Genomic DNA, 20,924 nt, shown 5'->3' on the forward strand with positions numbered 1-20,924 from the left:
CGCTCCGGCCCGAGTCCAGCCTCGCCTCGCCCCGGCCCGGCCGCCTCCTCATCCCCACGCCGGGCTGCCCTGAGGGAGCGAGCGCCGCGGCGCCCCGCCGGAGAGGCCCCTGAGGCGGAGCTGCCTGGTGAGAGTCGGGCGGGGGGGTCTCGGGCCTGGCGGGGGGGGAGGTGCGCGCGCAGCCGAGACCCCCGCCGCCCCCCCTCAGCCCCTCGGAGGAGCCCCGGAGCCCACAAGGAGCGGCGCCCGCGCTCTCCCGGGGGGGGGGTCGTCGAGTCCGTGAGAGGCCGAAGCGGGCCGGGGCCTCGTTAGCCCGCCAGGCGGCCGGTCTCGGCTTCCCCCTCGGGGCGGGCGCAGGGAGGGCCGCCTCCCTTGCTGCTGGGAGCTGGCCTTCCTGGCCCCTCTCCGCTCCAGGTCCCTCCTTCTCTGCCCCGAGGGCTCTCAAGACTCGGCAGCCCGGAGCGGAGTGGGAATGAGGGCAGACTTGTAAACAAGCATCTTTTGCTGCTTCCACGTCTCCGCTAAAAGGGGCTGGAAAACATGTTAGTGTGTCCTTGCTGCTGCCGAGGCTGTGAGAGTCCCCAAGTCTTGTGATGGTGCGAAGAGGTACCAGTCTGGGATGGTAAAAGGCGCACAATGTAGGATTTCAGCTCTTATGAATGGGCAGATTGTGTGCTCCTTTTTTCTTTTTTTAAACAGAAAGTGCAATAGTGTAGTTCTTTGGCATGTGAAAATGTTGAGTTAGAATTAGTTGCAGTATCATTCCGTTTCATTGATTTTTCTTGGTAACTTCATTCTTTTCGTGGGGAGAAAAACTTTGCTTACTTGAAACAGATCAGGTGTTCTTTAGGACTTTGAGCTAGACTTCTTGTGACACAAATCAGGAAAATGTTTCTTAATATTACTTGCCGTTAATTTCTACAGGAAGCATGTGTGTTAGTTCCCAGTTGCAATATACAGTGGTACCTCGGGTTAAGTACTTCATTCGTTCCGGAGGTCCGTTCTTAACCTGAAACTGTTCAGCCAGATAGTGGAGATGTCAGTTGCCAAATGTGAAAACAAGACATCTTCACTTGGTCACAGTCGTGAAACGCACCTGGTGCCTGGGGAATTTCAAACACTGTGCCTGGTACCTTCCCATCAGTGAGCATTTGTGGATTCTTTTTTTAAAAAGAATAATAGTTTTTTATTAGTTTTACGTAAAGTTATACACAATAACCGTAACCATTCCAAAACATGAAAATAAAAAAGGTTCTTTTGAACCTTCAGACCTCCTTCCCTCCCTTCCATGGATTCCATTTCAAAAGGTTTATTCTTTTTTTCCTGCATCTTTTACCGTTATCCATCTATTACATAATCATAGTAACCAAAGTTCATTTCACTTTACAAGTGTCATTGTATTCCTGCCAATGATTTCAACTGTCTACAGTGGTCTTTTAAATATATTTAAAAATTATTCCAGTCTTTTAAGAATACTTGGTCTTCCTTGTTTCTGATTTTCCCCGTCAGTCTTGCTATTTCTGCGTATTCCATCAGTTTGGTCTGCCACTCTTCTCTGGTCGGTACTTCTCCTTCTTTCAATCTCTGGGCTAGAAGCATCCTTGCTGCTGTTGTTGCATACATGAACGGTCTTTTATTTTGTTTTGGTAGTTCCTCACCTATTATACCTATCAAAAAAGCCTCTTTTTTTAACAAAAGTTTTCTTAAACATTTTCTTTTACTCATTATACAGTGGTGCCCCGCAAGACGAAATTAATTCGTTCCACAAGTTTTGTCGTCTAGCGAATTTTTCGTCTTGCGAATCACGAAATCCCATAGGAATGCATTGAAAATCAATTAATGCGTTCCTATGGTCAAAAAAACAAGGGACGCGGGTGGCGCTGTGGGTAAAAGCCTCAGCGCCTAGGGCTTGCCGATCAAAAGGTCGGCGGTTCGAATCCCCGCGGCGGGGTGCGCTCCCGCTGCTCGGTCCCAGCGCCTGCCAACCTAGCAGTTCGAAAGCACCCCCGGGTGCAAGTAGATAAACAGGTACCGCTTACCAGCGGGAAGGTAAACGGCGTTCCGTGTGCTGCGCTGGCTCGCCAGATGCAGCTTTGTCACGCTGGCCACGTGACCCGGAAGTGTCTCCGGACAGCGCTGGCCCCCCGCCAATAGATGTGAGATGGGCGCACAAACCCCAGAGTCTGTCAAGACTGGCCCGTTCGGGCAGGGGTACCTTTACCTTTACCTATGGTCAAAAAAAGTCCAAACAAAGCCAAATTTGGTACAACAACAGTTTATTAACTGCTCTTTAAAGTCACACATACTGTAAAGAGCAGTTCAAAAATTGAAGGGAAAATAAATTAACTTTATAAACAAAACATGTCTTTGTTTTTAGACAAAGGAAACAAAGTCGTGAGACGTTTTCGTCTTGCGAAGCAAGCCCATAGGTGAAATTCGTCTTGCGAGGCAAATCGAAAACGGAAAAACCTTTCGTCTAGCGAGTTTTTTGTCTTGCGAGGCATTCGTCTTGCGAGGTACCACTGTATATCATTCCCCAGAACACCTTTACCATTCCACAGGACCACCACATATGATAAAAGGTACCTTCTTTTCTTTTACATTTCCAGCACAAATTTGAGCTGGTTCTATACATTTTCGCAATTTTAATTGGAGTCAGATACCAACGGTACAGCATTTTCATATAGTTTTCTTTCAACGAACAGCAAGCTGTAAACTTCAATCCTCTTTCCATAACTTTTCCCATGATGAAAGTTGTAGATTATAACCAAAATCTCTTGCCCAATGTATCATCACTGATTTAACTTCTTCATCTTTAGTAAACCATTCCAAAAGTAATTTATACATTTTTGAAAATAATTTCACATTATTTTCTAACAGATCCCTTTCAAACCTTGACATCTCTGTCAAAACCCTTTTTTATCTACAGTGGTACCTCAGGTTAAGAACTTTGCTTCAGGATGAGAACAAAAATTGTGCGGCGGCAGCAGGAGACACCATTAGCTAAAGTGGTACCTCAGGTTAATAATTGTTTCAGGTTAAGCACGGACCTCCGAAACGAATTAAGTACTTAACCCGAGTTACCACTGTAATTTGAAAACATCATTTAATTGATGATATTGTAACCAATATGCTAATAACTTTCTAATGTCTTCCAAAAATTTCAATTTTAATTGGTCTTCCACTTCTATTAGCAATTCTTTGTAAGTTGCCTAATCACCTCTCATATTTAATTTTTTAACCGATATTGTTTCTAATGGGAAGAGCCACCATGGTGTCCTCCACTCTAATAGATTTTTATACCTCTCCCATACCTCGTAGATTGATTTTCTTATCAAGTTCAGGAATCCCTTATGCACTCTTGTTTTTCCATACCATCAATATGCGTGCCACCCATACCTGTTATCATGACCTAACAGGTCTAATATATCTGTATTTTTAACACTATCCAATCCCAAAGCCAGCATAGGCAGGACGCTTCATAATATAACTTCAAGTCTTGCAGGGAGAAGCCACCTCTTTTTTTAGAGTCTATCAACAACTTATATTTAATCCTTGGTTTTTCCCTATGCCAGATAAATTTAGATATCATTTTTTTGCCATTCTTTAAAGTGGCCTGCCCTACTGGTCACAGGTATTGATTGAAACAGAAATAACATTTTTGGTAGCACATTCATTTTTATAACCGATATCCTTCCCCAGAATGATAAATTCATCCTTCCCCACGGCTCTATTATTTATTTGTTTATTTCCATGTAGGTATGTAATTGTCCTTAAAGATATTTATATTTTTTGTGGTTAACCACACCCCTAGGTATTTGACCTTTTTTACACTTAATTCTGTGATCTGTTGTAGTAATTCTTTAGATTATACTGTCATATTTTTCACCAAAATTTTGTTTTTTATTTTATTAAGCTTAAAACCAGCAACTTGTCCAAACTCCTGAATCTTTTCTAATACCTTTGGTACACTTACCAAAGGTTCCTCCACTGTTATTACAAGGTCATCTGCAAAGCTTTCAGTTTGTATTCTCTATTCCCCACCGTAATTCCTTTTACTCTATCATCTGCTCTTATGTTCCTTGCCAGGATTTGTGGATTCAAATAGTAATCAAGCACTGGCATTGGAAGAAGTTGGTATTGTTAGTGGTTCTTGTAAGCCCTTTTAGGCTGAAGAGCTGGATAGAAAGTTTGCATCAATACAAAGAAACGTCTCGTTCTGAGCTTTCCCCAAATCAGGTTTGTGGCGTTTGATCATGTCATGAATCCAAAGTGAGTGTCTTCTGTTATTTTTGTGGCCATTGAACACACTCATTTGTTGACAGGTGGCACCCCTTTAAAAATGGTTTAATATGTTAATTATCCCGTTTTGCATCTATAGCATAACTTACATATTGTATGGGTTTTCAATTTGAGCTTATTAATTTGGTTTTCAAATTATCAAGATAAGGTGTTTTTGGGTGTGTGTTTTGAGACTCTTACTTGAAAAAGTGTATAGTTCCTTCCAGATGCGTTATCATCTCCAAACTTGATTTACTATGCTCCATTCTTGACTGTTCATCAGTTAAAATAATTCTTGGAAAAGCCGAATTGTACTGTATGCAGAAGAGCCACCTGGGCTGTGAAACAGCAATATCTTTAGAGCAGGGACAGGGAATTTGTGGCCTTCCAGGTGTTGTCTGATTACCACTCTCTTGACCAATGTCCATGCTGTCTGGTAATGATGGGAGTTAGAGTACAACATCTGGAAAGCCGCAGGTTCCCCATTTCCTGCTTCAGAGAGAGAGAAGATCTGTTAGGAAGTTGCCTAAGTGGTTTCAACCTGACTATTTTTTCTTAACTTGGATGCAACAAACAGAGCTGCTTAACAGATGCCTAAAACCATCTTGAATTATTTATCCTAATATTGCTTTTGAAATAACTAAAATATCTCACTTAGAATTTGAACTGCTTTAAAAATTACCAACTTAAGAGTTCATAGGAAGCACTGTTAATAGTAGGTAAGCCCTTTATTTAACATGCTCCTATTTCTTAATATAATCAGAAAGAGGGTAATTTCTGCATTAAAATTCTCTTTCCGGACAAATTATCCTGGCATTGACATTCCTTCCAACGTGTATGCTGATGTTACTCTATATGCTTTCTTTTCTTACCTGACTTGTATGTTGGCTTTTTATTTTGGTAAACAGCTTTCAATAAAACTTTAAGTTGAAGAAATGTGTATACATTTCTTAAATAAGTATCTAGTTTTGTTTGATATTACTGGCTTCTCAGAAAGATATAAGCACTGACCAAGTACTAACCTATAACAACCTAACATTTGCCTAACATTGAAAAAGAAAAATAGAATGACAAGTCTTTAAACGAGAATCAGTTGGGTGATAGCATACTTCACAATGGACCCATTGAAAAATGGACTTAAATTAGTAATGTTTGCTGATTTTGGTGACTAATTCTTGGTTTGATGGAACTTAGCATGTTTAGCTTAGATGTGAAAAGTTTTTTTGTTCTGCAAATGTAGACAGGCAAAAGAATCCCTGGTCTGTTAGTGTTTGATAACATGCATGTATGGGAATCTTGCTAGAAGCTCACACTTTTCTCTCTTATTTCAGATTGGAAGATGAATAATCTTTCGTTTAGTGAACTGTGCTGCCTATTCTGTTGTCCACCATGTCCAGGAAAGATTGCTTCCAAACTGGCATTTTTGCCCCCAGATCCTACATACACACTGATGTGTGATGAAAGTGGGAGTCGCTGGACACTACATCTTTCTGAACGAGCAGACTGGCAATATTCCTCTAGAGAAAAAGATGCCATTGAATGTTTTATGACTAGAACCAGCAAAGGTAACAGGATTGCCTGCATGTTTGTGCGTTGTTCCCCTAATGCCAAGTATACTTTGCTCTTCTCACATGGGAATGCTGTTGACCTGGGCCAAATGAGCAGCTTCTACATAGGACTTGGTTCACGGATTAACTGCAACATATTTTCATATGATTATTCTGGATATGGAGCAAGTTCTGGAAAACCAACCGAGAAGAATTTATATGCTGACATCGATGCTGCTTGGGTAGCTCTTAGAACAAGGTAAATAGAAATGCATTATTTGTATGTGTATATGCATATGTATTTATGTTTAATTTGGATAAATGTTTCCATTTAATCAGGTGAGCTTTGTACATCAGTAGTCTGTCCCATATTTTGCCCTTTCGCCTATCAGGAAGAGAGAGAGAATAATACTAATTCATTAAATAGCAAAGAAAAATAACAGTTTATATTGGCAGAGCCCATAGCAAATGGATTAGTTATTTCGTAATTTTACATCAGGAAGGAGAGCCAAGTGAGAGTCTTCTTGCTCGAATTCTTACTGCTGATTCATCTGTTTAGAAAATATATATTTCTGTTCTGTAACGGAACCATTTCAGTCCAGTGGAGATTGAGTGTTTGAATGTTTCCTTATTTCAGAAAAGAATCTGCAGATATGTAGAGTCTGCATATTAAGAATTGGAATTCTAGCCAGCCTTCTTTCTGGCTTGCATACCTATAGCCATTCATTTGTGTTTACCAACACTGGGGGTCCTTTTCTAAACAAATGGCTCTGAATTCTTAAAAGGCAACCTTTCAGTCCAGCTGACTTTAAGCAAGTCTTGCAAATCTTAGGTTTCCTGTTCGCCGCCATCTTTCCATTCACTTACATTTACATACATCTGTGTATACATTCAGACACAAGCACACCTACTAATTTTCTGATAAATTCCAATTTATCAACTCCCCACTTTCTTCTTGTAATTGTGGTTGTCGCTCCTCACTCTTCAAGGATGGAAGAGACACTTGTTTCTCCATGATGTTTTTGACCCAAAGAATGAGCACTCTGCAGCTGTGTGTACAGCTTCTCTGACCAGTAAGGATTAAGCTGTGCGTGTGTCACACGTTCCAGGCTGGAAACAGCACTGTAGTGCTAATTACTCTTTGAGAGACAAAATAGAGTTTGTGGAGACTAGAACATGTTACTTACCTTGGACCAATTGCTATTGGCCCTAGTAAGTAGTGAAGTGCTTCTTCAACTGTCACTGCAAGAAACAGGCAACATTTGTGAAAACCTGAAACTCAAATCTCTCAAATGTCTACTGAAGTTAGATATTGTTAAAAGTTGAACAACTAAGGGTGCTTTCTGATCAAATAGTTAAGATTTCTTTAATATGAGGAGGCTGTTATTTGTCCTTCATTTAAAGGAAATATACATTTAGACTGGTTGATATTTCTGAGGCATTGTGCAGAGATTAACTACTTTCTGCATTCATTATCTACAGGTGAATTTTTAAGACCTTTCTACTGCCAGGTATTTATCCTCTGCAGTGATCTAACATTTTAATTACTTGAAAATAAATCTAAGAGTAGGAAGAAGCTTTTAGGCTTGGTTCTGCTCTACCTTCTAACCTTTTTTCCACCTGGTAGAACATCTGCATTTTAAATACTTGCATATATATAGATTTATGAGTAAAAATAGAGCTATATTTTTATTGTATAGGTTTCTGCATAAAATAGTGTAGAAAAAAATGTGCAAATTGTATATTTTGCTAAGATTTGTGCAGCTTTTTTGTGTTCTGATATTTATTAGGAACTGGTCATGCACGTATTGACTAGAAGTGTGCAGGTAACACTGGATGTTAAGTGAAAGGATCTGGTAGTTGCACAGATACTGCAAAGCATTCCCTGTCCTACAAGTTCCTGGGAGTCTTTCTCAGAAACCTTTTGAATTCACATGGCTCCAAACATTTAGGGAGTGATTCAGTGTCGTGTGAGTCGGTGTCAGCTCCTCTATTGAGACTTCTCCTGTCTGCCTTTCCCTGTCCCCGTGGGACCATCCATAACAGATTGGGGAGGGCTTGAGGGGGAGAAGAAGCTGAACGTCTGGTTGTACAAGTAGATTTCCTTTGCACAAGATAATGAACATCATTGAATGTCATCTTAAGAGATTTATTTTATAGCAATAAGGGCTAGTTTTTGATAGTCATGAGTAACACATATATGGTAGTTGAGTGGTGGTATTAAAACAACTTGATAATGAGGCAAGACAGGCATTTTTTGGGAGGGTTTCCTATCATTGGTAAATTCAAATTTGGAAGTGAGACTTAAATTTGAACAGAGAAAGTGATAGTTGTGGTGTAGAACATTATTGAGGATTCTGCGTTGTGGTAGACAAAGATCCTAAGCTTAAAAGCTGCATATTGAAAGCTTTGGGTTCCAAAGTTACAAGCCTGCCTCCCCAACCCCACCATTATTCACCTTCTGTTTTTCTTTTTACCCTAAGATTTATATACCTGCCAAAATAAGTATACCAAAGAACATTCACAATATGCACTCATATAGTTTGTGAGGCTAACACCAACATTTTCTTTATTGTTTCCTCCTTTCTAATATGGAGCTAGGAAACAGAAGAGAGAATGGAAAAAATCTTTTCATCCTAAAATTGTTTCCTAAACATTTTTAATGATTCATTATCTACAGTCTGGCTGCCCATAAGGTAAAGGTACCCCTGCCCGTACGGGCCAGTCGTGTGCGACTCTAGGGTTGTGTGCCCATCTCACTTAAGAGGCCGGGGGCCAGCGCTGTCCGGAGACACTTACGGGTCACGTGGCCAGCGTGACGAAACTGCTCTGGTGAGCCGGCACCAGCACAGCACACAGAAACGCCGTTTACCTTCCCGCTATAAAGCGGTACCTATTTATCTACTTGCACTTAGGGATGCTTTTGAACTGCTAGGTGGGCAGGAGCTGGGACTGAAAGATGGGAGCTCACCCCGCCGCGGGGATTTGAACCGCCGACCATGCGATCGGCAAGTCCTAGGCACTGAGGTTTTACCCACAGCACCACCCGCGTCCCCTGGCTGGCCATAACTTTTATAATAAATGGTATTGTCAATATACTGTAGGCAGTGCCATGAGCCCCTTGATTATAGAAGTCTGCCATTTTAGCCAGTCGACATTAAATTAGTATCGCTCTTTCAAAGACCTAAGCACAGGCTATTCAAAATCATTGCTGTAATTTAACTGGTGTGTACTCTGCACCAACTGCCGTGTTCTAATTTTAATTTTATGTAATAATCATTCTCTCCATATTGTGTATGTTCAGGCATGAGTACTCTTGCATAAAACAGCACCTCTCATTCATACAAGGGGGTATTGGTAGCCTTGGGGTACCCCAGGGTTTGCCAAAGTACAATTTCTTGCCTTTGGAGAAAATTAGTTGATGCTGTAAAACACCCACACACACCCTCCCTCACCCTTGCTGCTGTATTTTATTAATGATTGGTTTTAAGTATTGTACCGTATTGGCCTGAATATAAGACACACCTGCAAATAAGCCCCACCTTTAAAAATCAAGGCTTATTTGCGGGTGTGGCCTGCCTCCCAGCACTACCGCCCTGAACGGGGGGTAGCTGGCGCTGAGCGCCCCGCTCCCCAAGCCAGCACCGATGCTCGATTTTGAGTGTCCTGTGCACCCACCTCCTGGCACTACCGCCCTGGGCAGAGGGGGGAGCAGCTGGCGCCGGCACTTGCTTCCGAGTGCGCTGCATGCCTGCCTCCCGGCTCTACCACCCTGAAAACTTAGTGTTCTATGGCCAGTGAACAGTTAGTTTGCAGGTGGTGATGCAATAGAAAACTGGGTGGATAGGAGAATGAAGTACCACGCAGAAGGGATGACTGGCATGGCTAGTGAACAAGATATGGCCAGTGAAACTGCCATATTTTGCTGCCGATCCCACCAGTGTATCCTGCTTTCTAGCTTTGTTTCATGTTTGATACAATGAGTGCCTGTTGGGTTTGAGTTGGTTGCAGTATGAAGGAAAAATGTTTTCTGTGTCTAAAAGGAGCAATTGGAGAGTAACTGGAAGGTTTGAGTCCCTCTTAGTTTGCTTGTCCAACTTCACAAGAGACACCACGCTAACAATAAGTTGCGCCGGTCTCCCGAGGGTTGCGCAGAGCTGCCTGCATTCTGAAGCCTGGGGTGCCCAGGCTTCGCGTAGCTCTCGGATAGCAGGCTGTTCTCGGAGCTGGGATTGGAGGAAGCTCGGGCTTCCCCTGCGCCAGCCCCGCGCCTGGGGGTGAAATAATTTTTCCCCCTTTATTTCCCCCCCCCCAAGAAAAAAACTAGGTGCGTCCTATGGGGTGAAAAATGCGGTATTTGAGGTGTTCTCTGTAGCCTGGACGCAGCCACTTGTAATATTTCTCCATAGAAATGTATTTGCCTGCCTTTTTATTACCTTCCCCTTCTGGCACACCCTCCAAGGTAGGCAATAAGGCTTGGATATGGTTTTGGTTGCCCTTTTTAGACTAGTTTAGAAAATGTGTGCTTGTAAATTTATTCCTGAATTTGAGAAAGAAATACAGACCCTTCTGCCATGCAAATAGTGGGTGCCACTTTCATGCAGAACGCGCAGGCTGTTTTCAAGAAGGAGCAGGCATCTGCTGCATTGATTGGGTCTCAGAAGTAGAACGTGTTACCTACACCTTAAAAAAAACCCTATTTTTTAAAAGCAATTAATTTTATCACAAATTGCAGTATTTGCAGAAATCAAGTTATTTCCTGCCAAGTTTGTTACACTTGATGAAAGAAGGAAAAATGATTTATGCTTTGGAGTTTGTATGAGTTTTCTGAAGTGAACATTTGTATATTCAGTAATTTTACTCATGGAATGACATGCTACTTACTTTTTCAGGTACGGAATCCGCCCTGAAAATGTGATTATATATGGACAAAGTATAGGAACGGTGCCATCTGTGGATCTTGCTGCTCGTTATGAAAGTGCTGCTGTAATTCTTCATTCTCCTCTGACCTCTGGAATGCGTGTAGCTTTTCCTGATACCAAGAAGACCTACTGCTTTGATGCATTTCCAAAGTAAGCTGTAGTATTTTCATACAGTTAGATGAACCACCTAGTAGGCACTTCGTAAACAATGAGTAGGGAAGTCACTAAGCTTAAAATAAAGAAGCCTTAATCAGTTCAAAGCTGCTTGATTTTGAATTTTGCTGTGAATGAGACTGTTGAAAATGTCGTGGTCAAAACAATTCCCCCCCCCCCCCGGTCGTCAAACTGGTAACTTCCATATGAATACTTACTACTTTCTAGTATGCCTCAACAGTCTCCCTGTTGGCATTGTGTCAGTTAAATAAGGCACACTTCAGATAAACAAAGAATTCAAAGCTAACAGGTAGGGTGGAGGGGCTTACCCTTCCTCTCAAGACCCTGCACTCCCCACATCTGCTCTGGATCAGATTTGGCAGGCATACAGGCAGCTGCCAGGGGGCTTGGAAGGGGCACCTCAGTCTTCTCACCAAAGCCCACCCCCCTCACAGGCAGGCCCAGCTGGATATTGCCCAGGGTGCATCAACAAATGTTCCAAGGATGGCTATTTGTGAAGTTGTATACCTTTGCATACTGATTTGTTTTTTTGTGTTCCTATAGCATTGACAAGATCTCTAAAATTACATCCCCGGTGTTAATAATCCATGGGACGGAAGATGAAGTGATTGACTTTTCACATGGCCTAGCATTATTTGAGCGCTGCCAAAGACCCGTTGAGCCACTGTGGGTAGAAGGGGCAGGACACAATGATGTTGAGCTTTATGGACAGTACCTTGAAAGATTAAAACAGTTTGTATCACAGGAACTGGTGAATTTGTAAATTGCTTTATATATTATTTGCTGTTGAATTTCATGGCAGAACTGTAGATCTTTATAGCCACAGCATAAAACCTGATGGTTTTGTTTTCAAATTGGGTCAGTTGCCTTCAAGCGTGTACAGGTAATGATTTGTAAACCTAATTAATGAAGATTTTAATACCAGTATTAGCTGGAACAGTGGATGTTGGGGACAAGCTTGTGTAGTTCATCTATTTTTTGCAAGTTTTCTTAGACTAATACATAAGTCAATTTGAAAGTTTTTCTTAAGATGTACAAAAACCATAGAAAAGAAGGAAAATTTTAATTATGTAAAATCAAATGCTGTAAAAGTGTTGCCAAATGCTTTAGCATATCAAACAAGTTTATATACAATATTTTTAAAACATCTCAAACTGTACTGTGATCTACTCTGTTGCACAGGTATAATTGAAGCAGTTGTAAAGTATAAATAGCCATTATATTTGAAGGAATAGGAAAAAGGAAAAACAACCACTGGAATTTACAGGCCCTATTATATAGGGAGCAAGTCAAAACATGTGTTTTATTATCTTTCATGTCTTGTTCTCAATGTTTTCCTCTTTTCCTGAATGACTAATGGCCAAAAAACTTATTTAGTCATTTGTGTTGCTCTGCAAAACAAAGGCACAAAATTGTGATTTTTAGAACTACCCCTGTTAACAGGGTACATAATAAGCAACTAAATGCGGTGGTTTCTCTTAAATTGGTATGAAATACGAATATCATTGTAAATGGCCATTTTGGAAATCATCATGTAAAGAAACAGAACTTGGATAATAATAAACTAATATTTCTCTAACTTTTTTGTACTGGCAAACATGCAAAGTTGCAGTTGTCATTTCAGATTTGATTTGAATGTTTGTAAGTGTAGGATTAATTGTTTCAATTATTATGAAAAACCTACTAATGTACTCCTATATAGTGAAATGAATGTTGACAACTCATAGTAAAATAAGTTGCCTTTCCCTTGAAATTTTTTGCTTGAATAAAATATAAAATAGACCTAAAATGTAGCCTAATTTGTAAACAAAGTAATATTCAAATACACACTGTGCTTCTCATTTTAAAGCCTTACATAGTTTACTTGTTCGGCTCATTTTTGTGATTGTCTGGGGGAAATGTATTTTGTATTGTGAATGCCTAGATTCTGATATGTTTAACTCAAATAATAGAAATTCCACACACTTGATACTGAGCTTTTCCTGCAAAGCATAAACAGCAAAGTTCCTGACATAGCACAATTCCCTGTGTGACTAAAACATCTTGCCAAAATCTGCTGCTTCCATTATCTTGACCTCTTTCTCCAGTTCTTTGCTATTTTCATAATCCATTTCTGCTTGAGAGAGTCAGCTTGTCTCAGTATACACTTTGCTTAAATGAAGTCATGCTAGCTTCTAATTAAAGCTTAGAGTAGCTTTAATGTTTTCATAAATGAAGGAGTGGACCTATTAAGCATACAGGGTAAATGATTTATGGTTGTCACAGTGCGTAGCAAATATGCTGAAGTTACTGGTTGGATTCAGAGGTGTATCCTATTGGTCCGTTCCACTGTATATAAACAAACATCATGCAGTATAGTAACTCATTTTGTGCCCCTCCCCAATAAACAGAACAAATTATGCCATGATCTCTGTCCTTGTTGCAGGCAGTCCCCCTGTTCCACCTGCATCACACTGAAGTTGTCCCTTGACTATGTGGAGGAGAGTCAGTTGCAGCAGGTGGGGGGGGGATAAACAAGCAGACAGCATCTATGAACTGACCTGGAGTTGTGCTAGTTGAGTTAAAAACTTTCTGCTGTTGCTAATTGAAAGAACACACACTCTGTGCTTAAGACTTTATAGATGCCATTATGATTCTGTTTGTTAAATAAGTTGAGACCACAAATTAGAAATGTATGCACTAGCGTAGCATCATACTCTTTGAGGTCGTTTGACTCGACATAATGTTAAGTGCCTATGTAAATTTTGGCTTACAATACTGCAAAATATGCATACATTCATATTAGTTTGGCCTTTGAAAGAGTCACTGAACTTACTGGAGCTGTTGTATACTGTGAAAGTTGAGTTTTTGTAGCTTGATAAGGAACTATAAGGTACGCGGGTGGCGCTGTGGGTTAAACCACAGAGCCTAGGGCTTGCTGATCAGAAGGTCGGCGGTTCAAATCCCCACGACGGGGTGAGCTCCCGTTGCTCGGTCCCAGCTCCTGCCCACCTAGCAGTTCAAAAGCACGTCAAAGTGCAAGTAGATAAATAGGTACCACTCTGGCGGGAAGGTAAACGGCGTTTCCGTGCGCTGCTCTGGTTCGCCAGAAGCGGCTTAGTCATGCTGGCCACATGACCCGGAAGCTGTATGCCGGCTCCCTTGGCCTATAGAGCAAGATCAGCACACAATCCCAGAGTCGTCTGCGACTGGACCTAACGGTCAAGGTACCTTTACCTTTTTAACTTCACAGGTATCTCTTTACTCCTCTGCACTAGTGAAATCAAAATGTTTAGTTGTTATACTTTGCTGAAAGCAGAAATCTATTTAGTCATCAAACTCCAGCTTCACTCCTGTGTATTGTTTAAACATTCAGTAGTTCTAGAGAAGCTCTGCTAAATTTTCCTCTGTCTGGTCACTCAAACATCATTCCTCAAATTGTTTTTATCCAGATGGCCTGTTTTGACATGAGGGGGCAATTGGCTCAGGTAATTGCTGAGAGAAAGCTTAACAGTTGACTTTCACCTCATATTAGTACAAGACATATAAGACTGTGTTCTTTGTTGTCTGTTCTGTATGATTCAAAACCTTAATAGTTTTTCACATGAAAAGCTGCTCCAATAAAACTCAACTTAATTCCAAAGTACACCATCACAGAAACTTACATTTATTCTAGGGGTTGTTTTATTTTTTTTAATGACGTAAAATCAGGGCAGCGATATAGGTGGCCATATAATAGCTGTTAGAGCTATCCGGGGTTGGTAACTTAAATTAGTTAGTCTACATGTGAAATCCACATTTGTCTTTGGGTAAAGCAGCTTGTAAATTCATGGTAGGATTACAGTTGTATTATTAATATATAACTTATAGTTGTGTAGGAAGCTAACTTTTATTATGTCCACACTATCCCACATTTCTGATTGTAGCTGCGAAGAATGTGGGAGAATTTACCTCACTGTATAGCTTGATGCTACAGCCAGCCACCACCCCCCCCCCCGGATGGCGCTGCCTTACAGTGACTTGACAAGTGGCTGCTATGTGCCATTGTCTTCTCCTGTCCATCCTGGAGGGTGTTGTGGGCAAAATGATCCATTTTTATCAGCTAGTAAAGAGGCAGGCTGCAGCCTCTGGATGTGGTTGGCAAGAAGATAGTAATTATTAGTGTGAAAAAGCATTAATATACTCCCCCCTTTTATATTTAGAGAAGTATGATGTGCTTTGCCATGCCAGGACTAATTCCTAATGATTTAACAAACTTGGGTCATGCCCAACATATTAGCTGTGGAAACATTGATGCAACCTAGTAATCTCGACATAGACTACCATAATATACCTTTTGAAAATACTGGAAAAAAGTTCAAATTTGCTTATGCTTAGGTAGAATCAAATTACACTACTCAAAACACATTTTGCACGAGGCATTGGGGTTGGGCTTTTGGTCAAGAGCGGTAAGTATGGCTTCTAAAAATGTATTACAGTAGAGCTTTGCATGGGCATTAAAGCCAAGCCCTGTCACCCAGCATACACTCCATAGTTCCAAGTAAGGCTTGATGCTCATTCTGTACTGATACTTTTTAAATATATACAGTATAGGGCTGATAGTGGCAACTGGGATAACTTTTGCAAATGATCACTGCATCTTTTCACTGTCAAGTGAAAGGGTAGTGGCCAGAAAAAGCTTGTCATCTTTATTTTAGAAAAAGCAGTATGAACTACAGACTAGAAGATTCATTTCATTCCTGTGCGTTATAAGCTTGGCAACTCTTGATGTTCATGATTTTGGGGGAATGAAGGTGGTTGAGTTGGATCCTATAGCCTGAGAGCAAAATGGGCACATGATGTGTAACTTCAGGCTGAGCACTACCTCAAACTGGTCTGGTTACTTAGGGATATTTGAGACCCTCACAATTGAAAGTGTGCTTCGAATACAATTATGGAAGTGTTGCTTTGGTAAAGAGGTTAATTAATGTTTCTACAGGCAATGCAAGGAATTATCTGAAATGGAAACTATTTGCATTGACTTAAATCTAAACCACGTTAATGCTACTAATGTTTTGCTTGTGTTATTTCTCTTCTCTTAAAATTCGGTTTATCTAAAGTTGGGTCTAAGCTTTACCCACTGTTAACTGTTTAAACATTCTGCTGATTATTGTACATGAAGACAACTCAAAGATAACACAAATAAAGCCTATCTTTTGACTATTTCATTGTTTCAACATTTTTGTTGTGATTCTTTACAGCTTTACAGAAACTGATTGGAGCAATTGTTCATGAGATCATACATTTATTGTATATGAGCCAGTGGATGCTAAAGGTGTATTAGTACAAACATTATTTAGAATATGAAGATGGATTTGGTTGTTGCTACCTAGGAATTAGCAAATCATTTCCTACCTGTAATATATAAAGTCTATACAAAAAAATACCCTTTCCCCCTCTGTCGTAGAAGCATATTAGTATAGTATAAGTGCCCTACTCCATGGCTGATATAAGGTACCAGTATATGTCAGAGATGAGTGGTCTCTGGCCCTCCAGACAACAGACTATGATTTGCATAATCAGTGATCGTTTGCCACATGGGCTGGGGCTGAGGAGCACTGAGGAGTCCAACAGTATAGGGAGGACCACAGGTTTCTTATTCCTATTATCTGTAGTTGAAATCTATTTTTGCAGGAATTAGCTCACTTGCAACATAGAAACGCAGGTGACGCTGTGGTCTAAACCACCGAGCCTCTTGGGCTTGCCAATCACAAGATCAGCAGTTTGAATCCACGTGACGGGGTGAGCTCCCGTTGCTGTGTCCCAGCTTCTGCCAACCTAGCAGTTCAAAAGTATACTAGTTCAAGTAGATAGGTACTGCTGCAGCAGGAAGGTAAACGGTGTTTCTGTGCACTCTGGCACTCATCATGGTGTCCTGTTGTGCCAGAAGTGGGTTAGTCCTGCTGGCCACCTGACCCGGAAGGCTGTCTGTGGACAAATGCCAGCTCCCTTGGCCTGAAAGCAGAGATGAGCGCCACCCCGCATAGTCGAATTTGACTGGACTTACCGTACTTTTCCGTGTATAAGACAAGGTTATTTTATTTAAAAATTATGTTAAAAATTTGGGGTCATTTTATACACGAATAGTGCATGGGAGGGATGTGGGATTGGTTGCTGCCCGTGAGCCGTAGATTGTCAGCCGGTATTTGGCGTGTTATTGGTGGCTGCAGCAAGTGCTGATGTTGATTGACTGTCGCTGCGGCACTAGGACGGGCGAATGGCAGCTTCTGCTGGCGCGGGGACAGACGCTAGGTGTGTTTTGGGAAGCGTGTGAGTGGCACCGTAGGTCAGGTGGGTGAGCTATTTTCGCCAATCCCCCCTAAAATCTCAACAACCCTGGGGCACCCCCCCCTCAAAAAGCTCAACAACTCAGGGAAATCTCCCCCCATTTTAAAAATTTGGTGTCTCCCAAAATAGGGGGCATGTTATACACAGAAAAATACAGTAACTGTCCAGGGGTCCTTTACCTTGCAACATCCACTTGTTTTTTAGCCAATGATCCCCACCCACCATGGCTAACAAATAAGAACTCTGGGAATTGTAGTTTAGTGAGTTGCAGTCTAGCAGCATCCGGAGGGCTCCAGGTTCACTATGCCTAAGCTGCCCCAAGCACAGGATGTAGAAGCAAGGTGATCTGGGAGAATATACTGAAGATCACATGTATACAAGATCGGTTGTATTCTATTTTTTTTTTAATGATATTTATTAAAAGTTTAACAATTACAGAAAAAAGAGAAAAAAAGAAAACAACACAAAATTTAACAAGACATACATTACAATACATAAAAAGGAAACCATAAAAAACAATACAACAATATAAAAAAGAACAATAACACTAAAAATCCAATATTCCATATCTTTATCTTTCATTTACTTGTTTCATCGACCTCCTCACACCTCCCTTTTTGTATTCTAGTTCAATTAATTGTTTCAGCAAATTCTTTCCATCTTTCTCAATTTTTGTTTTATAATTTATCTTAACAGTCTAACCTGTTTATTAACTCAGCAAATCCTTTCCATCTTTAACTGTATTCTGTCATTAAATTACCTTAATTTATTTTAACCTTATCTTACCATAAAAAGCCTTAAAACTTAAAACTTTATACTTATTTATACATAACTCCTTATATCATTTCTACTAAAGCCAAGTAGTTTCATTCCAACATTTTTCCTAACACTCATTAATTTTACACTAATTCTCAAAATGAATTTTTAAAAACTTTCTTCCAATCTTCATCCAACGTCTCTTCTTCCTGGTCTTGGGTTATGTCAGTCCTTTCTATCCATTCCATCTAGTCCATCAACCTGGTGATCTTCTGTCCGAGGCTCTTAAGTCTTTTCCATGTCCCTTCTGCAGATCTTCTTCTTGTTTATACCTGCACTTTACTTTGTCTTTTGCTGATCTTATTCTTAATTTCCTTCCTTTCTCATTGAGGAGTAGGTCTCGGGGAGACTCCAGTCCAACCATGTCTCCATCCCCCCTCGGCAAGTCAGCCCATTCTCCACAGTCAGCACTGTAATCCAAAAAGTATTTGTAGGCATGTTGCAATGTCCCTCCAAAGTTAAGAACCCCCACAACTCCAGACTCCCCCTGGCCCAAAACCATATCCCAAAAGCCGAGACATCCCTGCATAGGGGGGTCCATCCAACTTCCCATCTCCAAACCAAACAGTACTCCATCTCTCCAAATCTGACTTTCTCCAGATTCAGTTGTCAAAGACAGCAGCTTATGTTCCAACAAGGGCTCAGGTCTCTCCATTTGTGTTACTTGAGGTTCAACAACAACCTCCTCTATTATCTTCTGCAAAAGCAGATTCCTGGGTTGATTCCTGAGTGGTTTCTATATGAGTATTCACTGTTTGTCCAACATTACTGACTGCAACAGTCATCAAATCCATCTTCTCATGCAGCTGCTCCAACAAAGCACTTGTCTTGCAAAAAGCAAGCACCAAAACTTCTTCTAAGCACATTCTTATCCAAGGTCAAAGTCTGGTCTCACGATCCTTAATCTCCACAGCTGTGGAATTCCCCAGATCGACTCCAGCAACAGTTTAACAAGCTCCCTCTAGAGGAGACAATTTCTATTTGTATCCATCTTTTGAAAGCAGGTCCAGCAAGAAAGAAAAAAAATACTTTCGTTTTTCAAATGTTTTGTTTCTTTTAAATGCAAAAGGCACATTGGAATCAATGTTTCTCTTTTTTAACTATCTGTCAAAAGACGTTTCATTCACAGTCTATGAACTTCCCCAAAACGTCTGTCTCTGACACCCCATTCCCAGGTTCAAGACAGTGGAAATTTATCTTTCTTTACTCTCTCTCCTGCAGGTTTAAACAATCTAAGATTCCCGCCTCTTCTCCTGCTTCCAAGAGGGGTTTTGGTAATTTTAACTGAAGGAAATTTAGTCCTTTATATACGACTTTCCAGACTTTAGCTTGCAAACTTTTTGCTTCAGTCTATTTACAAAAGCGGAAGGCGGACTTCCTGTTTAGAACCTTCCCGCTTCGGTGCCAAATTAAAATGTTTCGTAGTCCAATTTTCCGTTCTACTCACGGGTAGTTGTTTAGAGTCCAATTGTCCACAGGAAAAAGTCAGCGCTCTCCGGCAACGGCTATGCGGCTTCACTCCGTAAAAGTAGCGGTTGATTCAAAACACTGTGCCACTCACCCCACTTTGCTTCGGATCCCCTAAAAAGGGTTTCCCCGCGAGTAGGGGAGGCGCTCTTGGTGTCAGCCGAATCCCACGTTCCCAGGCTTCCTCCGCCTGGGATTTTTGAAGGGTCTCCGCCTTCGCCGCGGCGGCAAGACCCGATTTTCACGGAGCGGGTTCCTCTCGGTCAGAGGAACTCCACCACTGCCGATGGCGCTAACCCGGAAGTCCAAGATTGGTTGTATTCTAATCCATCTTCCCTCATGCTGCCAAGAGTGGTGAATTAAAGTTTACAGTATTTTTATTCCATGAGTTTTCACATCAGCTGCTTTCTGAACTGAGAGGTGATTTGGGCACCTGAAAAATAATATTTGCAAGCTGAGTAAGAAATGCATGACAAAAGACACCTGAGTGGGGTGCTAGGTTTATTGGGCCTCTAATGGGGGGGCTTTGTTACTATGCTTAACCCATAAGCTACTCTTCTGGTGGGCTAAAAATGGCAGTTTCATAATGGACATCTGTGAATGGATTGTTGCAGACAAAACACTGCACTTAGGTGCCAGCCATGACGGGTGTCAGGGGTTCAGGAGCAGAGGCGAGGGCAAGGGAGGAAACAGAGAGCGAGGGGGAGGAGTCCGAAGGAAAGATGAGCGATGACGACGACCCGAGATCTCCGAGTCTTTCCAGTGAATCGGAAGATTCACAGAAAGGAGCGCCAGTGACCAGAGCAAGGGGGGAGCTTAGGGGGACACCCCAGGAGGAAGGGACAAAAGGGGGTTCAGAGAGCAGCAGTTGGAAATCGGGGCCAACGTCCCCAACAGAGCGCAGTGGGGAGGAAGGGCGCCAGGCATCGGGATCTGGCGGCTCGCCGCAGGGGGGAGGGCATGAGTCAGGAGTGGCCACACCTCCATCGGAGAGCGAAGCAACGGTCAAGCAGAAAGGGGAAGGTTGGGCGCGCGCGCCAAGTTCAAATGCACAGGAAGGCGGCACAGTAAGCAGCCCGGAAAGGGAGCCAGGTCCTAAAGCCCGCCGCAAGGAGACAGAAGGGTCCGGGGGGTCAGCGTCAGAAGAGTCCCGGAAGGAAGAGACCACGGGGGGCAGAGGGACCCAGAGAAGAACGGTCAGGCGGAAAAGGTGGAGTAAGGCTAGGATATTAAGTTGGTGTACAGGAGGCGGGGACTCAGACAGAGCTTCGCCGGTCTAGCTTATAAGACGTAGGGCTGCACGCTGCAGCTTGGAATTGGAAACTGTAACTCAATAAAGACTTTTATAAAGTGAACGCTGGCTAGCGTGATCCTCTGTGAGCTGGGATCTGGAAGCAGCCCTGACAACGGG

The 20,924-nt window shown here is 41.8% G+C and overlaps 1 protein-coding gene across 1 annotated transcript; it reads left to right on the forward strand.

Annotated features, from left to right (window-relative positions):
• The first annotated feature begins 7 nt into the window (after nt 1-7).
• ABHD17B (abhydrolase domain containing 17B, depalmitoylase) lies at nt 8-16,105 on the forward strand. Its single transcript, XM_082241663.1, has 4 exons — nt 8-127; nt 5,613-6,087; nt 10,721-10,900; nt 11,468-16,105. The coding sequence occupies exons 2-4, from the start codon at nt 5,621-5,623 to the stop codon at nt 11,685-11,687; spliced, it is 867 nt and encodes a 288-aa protein (XP_082097789.1). The 5' UTR covers nt 8-127; nt 5,613-5,620; the 3' UTR covers nt 11,688-16,105.
• Nucleotides 16,106-20,924: the final 4,819 nt, after the last annotated feature.

This window comes from Podarcis vaucheri (genome assembly GCF_965113315.1).
Source record: "Podarcis vaucheri genome assembly, chromosome: 11".
Taxonomy (NCBI): domain Eukaryota; kingdom Metazoa; phylum Chordata; class Lepidosauria; order Squamata; family Lacertidae; genus Podarcis; species Podarcis vaucheri.